The sequence below is a fragment of the Spodoptera frugiperda genome, chromosome 2 (genome assembly GCF_023101765.2).
Source record: "Spodoptera frugiperda isolate SF20-4 chromosome 2, AGI-APGP_CSIRO_Sfru_2.0, whole genome shotgun sequence".
Classification (NCBI taxonomy): Eukaryota; Metazoa; Arthropoda; class Insecta; order Lepidoptera; family Noctuidae; genus Spodoptera; species Spodoptera frugiperda.
In genome coordinates, this window is record NC_064213.1 from 4,036,223 (window position 1) to 4,039,787 (window position 3,565).

The window sequence follows — 3,565 nt, forward strand, 5'->3', positions numbered from 1 at the left end:
ATTTCTGTTCAAATAATATTATTGTCCGTAAGACAACAGATAAATATCATCAATAACAAGCATAAAGGAAATTATTATAACTCCATTATAATAAGTACTTACTTAAACAAATAATACTCTAGGTAAATCTCAGACGATACGTAAAATTAGGCAATTATTATAGAAAAAAAAGACTAGAACTCGTCAAAACTACTATTTTAACAAAATAACGTAAATAATCCTGTTCATACAACTTTAGTTTTAAATATTTGGCCCATAGACGTTGATATGAGATTTCATTTAAACAGCATTCATAGAAGATTTTTATGAATGACCGCCTTACGCAAAATTATTTAATGGTTACTTAACCCAGTTCTTAACAATCCATTTCGATACAAAATCGGTACTAAGGAATAGTTTAAGTAATCTTTAAATGTCTCTAAGTGCGGCAGTAAGAGTGTAATTGCAATTATACCTACTTATACAAGTGATAACCATGACATGAGTAAATGCATCAGTCGCGGCGAATAGTGAGTTATTTAAAACCTACGAATGAGGCGAACGCGGCGCCCTCTAGGGTCGCTCTCATCGTCGCTGTCAACTGATGTCTGCCGGTGCCCCAACATCAACGCTTGGATCTCAGGATTGAGAGGCAGAGCTGGGTATGAAGAGCGGCGCACCATCGTTGTCGGACGACCTCCTTAGAAAAGGAAAAGCTGTTCAAATATATTAAAATCGGTTAGGTTTATTGAAGAAAGGATAAGTGGTATTTGTTGCTGGTAAATATACAATCACACTGTGTTTTTGTTGTTCATACGAACTCACAAAACCCAACACACATCATCATTAAGACGAGAGTAAAAAGAACATCGTTTCGTGAGTTAATTGCGGATAAAGTTTTAGGGAAGTGCGATTTTCGGGTACAAAGAGGCAAAAAGACAAGAATTAATAAATCAATCCGTGATAATATAGATCATTTTTTAGTGCTGAAAGTAAAAACAATGACAATTTATCATCAAATTAGCGGTACAACCATCTTTTACCCAAATCCTGGCGTGGGGTCGCGACGTCGCATTTGATACGGGTAGGTACTAAAGCTCCGCTCAACACAATGAATAAATGAACAGAACATTTTGTAACACTGATGAACATTGAGAATTACATGGGTTTACTTCCAGAATTACTCACACCCTCACATCACCATCTAACACCCTGTTATACTTACAAATTCCTTCCTCTGAAAATGTTCACAATTCAGAAAATGATGACTTTGTAATTGAAACTGTTAAACAAACATTTGCTTAATCAATCGAGGGTATTAAGCTAAACGTATTTAATTAAAAGGAGGCTCAAGCAGAATTTCAATATGCAAAGTATGTACCAATTAATATCAGCATTAGTGAAACACTGGGAGATATTTGTCAGCTAACAGGTAATTATAAATTGGATGAAAGGGTTTCGCTAGTAAACCGCTTTGCTACAGCTAAAAGCCAATTAGTCACCAACTAATTCCGCCACAAACCTCTGAGGTACTATTGATTGCGGAGCCATAACAGAAGTTTATTGTACTGCTGTAGTTAGTATATTAAACCTTTGATTAACCATTCGGAACGAAATCATGTGTTCAATGGACTGCGAGCTCAATTGATTACATACAAACTTGCCAACACGGATATGTATTGACAGATTTCATTATGTACATGGTTATGTAAATGGTATCTATCTACGTGCTTACATGCAATGCTATAAAGGATTTATTGAACTGTAAAGTGCTTTCGATCTTTACGATTCGTGTATCCTATTGACAGATGTGTTAGTAGTCCAGGCAAGGCATGAAACAATTTAATTTCAATCATTTTCTAATAGTGATAGATAGAAAAGAATAGTTCAATATCTCAAACTACTAAAGAAAGTGTAAAAAATATGAAATCTAACTACAAGTGTGAGAAGATTAATTACCTGAAAGTCTTTCAGTCGTCAGACAGACCTTGTTATGAAACAGACAATTAAATAAACAGTGAAAGAAGAGATAGAACTTTAGAAAACATTAAAAATCATAAACATTTACATTCACATTTATCAACATTATTTCGAACTTGAAATAGCAGACTTGCAATGAACTTATAAATTATTTCATCGACACTGCATGTTAGTATACGAAAATAGCGACGAAAATAAAAATAGATGGCATACCAAAGAGTCTGGCTACGGATTGCCTTTTCACAAGTCTCGCATCTCCAGCCGGGGTCTCGGCGATTGACGCTGGAGCCGATCCTTCTTGAGACTTCTTTTGCGTTTCACTCAGGTATGAGTTGGTAGAATCTCCTCTCCTATAAGGTCTAGTTTGACGTGTATTATCCTTTTTCTCTTCCTCGGAATTTGGGTATGTTTCAGCTATCTGAAATAGCTGCAGTCCAAACTTGCTTGATTCCCTACGCAAGGGTTTTTTGTTAGCAAATTCTGCTAACGATTGTCTCCTTTCTCCATCTGGGTTCAGTTTCCTTCTTGCTCGTTCTTCTTCTTTCACTTTTAATACGTCGAGTATTGCATTGAGCAATAAGATCAACAGGAACACAGTGATTCCAATCACGGTCAGCGTATTATTATCTTCGATACGCAAACGATGTTTATGTTTGCGCTCCGTCAAAGTTGGTTTTTCAGTAAACACTTCTAAGATGCTGCATGCATCTTTTATAAACAGTGGAATGACTTTTGGTTTTACGATGGCTTTTAATGCTTGCGGTACAATTTCTGGACCTGATTGATTTTCTTCGACCGTGATTGCAGCTTCAGAAATATTCTGCTGTACAACGTTAGCTTCCACATTTCGTTTCAAAAACCACATTTGAACACTGTAAATACTGTATACAATCACGGATAGAATAAAAAGCACGATCTTACGTTCGCTCATGTTTACATCGCAAAAGCACTGGTTTGTTTTGACATGGAACCGCGCGTGCGTGTGTGTCTATTCGCGTACTGAACGATATTGTTAAACAAAGTACGGGGATTGTAGTAAATAGTTTAATAATTTTCACTTTTGTGGGTTTTTCTTGAATATTTTTAGCGAGTTAATACGTAGCGGTGTCCGGCGTCGTCATTTTGTGATTTGTGTTGTGGGTAGCGCGGAGTGCGCATGTGCGGGCGGTGGCCGGGTCGCCAGGGTCGCCGCGCGTGTACTCGCCGCCGAGCCGAGCCGTGGACACACTGTACTACTACAGATAGCACACAGGATCACCTCCCACACATATCTTATCTACATTATCTATAACTTCACTACTTTTTCTATTTACAACATCAATGATATGCTTCCGTTCCTATTCATCTTTTGTTTATTAATGAAAGTTTGAATAAAAATACTTGCATCGCATTGACCTGAGTGCTTGAAAGATAACAAATGGTTTTCAATAACTTTTTATCTAGAAAATCTTTATTGATTTTGTATTTTATTAATATTGCAATAGCTATAAGTACCAATCTAGATTAGATTAAATATTTTTAGGTCAATATTCTATCAACGACTTTAGTCTATGACACCACTTATGTGCGATTTTCCAATTGTCCTAAGGAATTGATAGTCGGTACA

General features: G+C 36.5%; 1 protein-coding gene across 5 annotated transcripts; it reads right to left on the reverse strand.

The window, feature by feature from the left end:
* Positions 1-381: 381 nt before the first annotated feature.
* On the reverse strand, positions 382-3,222 carry LOC118269356 (uncharacterized). Of its 5 annotated transcripts, XR_004783105.2 has the most exons (4): positions 2,173-3,214; positions 1,939-1,966; positions 1,715-1,777; positions 543-679 (listed from the first exon to the last, which is right to left on the reverse strand). XR_004783105.2 is itself a non-coding variant. In XM_035584423.2 (3 exons), the coding sequence occupies exons 1-2, from the start codon at positions 2,888-2,890 to the stop codon at positions 1,950-1,952; spliced, it is 735 nt and encodes a 244-aa protein (XP_035440316.2). In that variant the 5' UTR covers positions 2,891-3,211; the 3' UTR covers positions 541-679; positions 1,939-1,949. The 5 variants fall into 5 exon arrangements, 4 of the variants coding, with proteins under 4 accessions (XP_035440314.2, XP_035440315.2, XP_035440316.2 ...); XM_035584423.2 differs by lacking the exon at positions 1,715-1,777 and having other exon boundaries at positions 541-679; positions 2,173-3,211; XM_035584424.2 differs by lacking the exon at positions 1,715-1,777 and having other exon boundaries at positions 557-695.
* Positions 3,223-3,565: the final 343 nt, after the last annotated feature.

Coding starts and splice junctions, on each gene's coding strand:
- LOC118269356 (XM_035584421.2), bottom strand. CDS start 2,890: ATGAGCGAACGTAAGATCGTGCTTTTTATTCTATCCGTGATTGTATAC. Junction 680..2,172: donor ATCCGTAGCCAGACTCTTTG/GTATGCCATCTA, acceptor TCCTTTTCTAAG/GAGGTCGTCCGACAACGATG.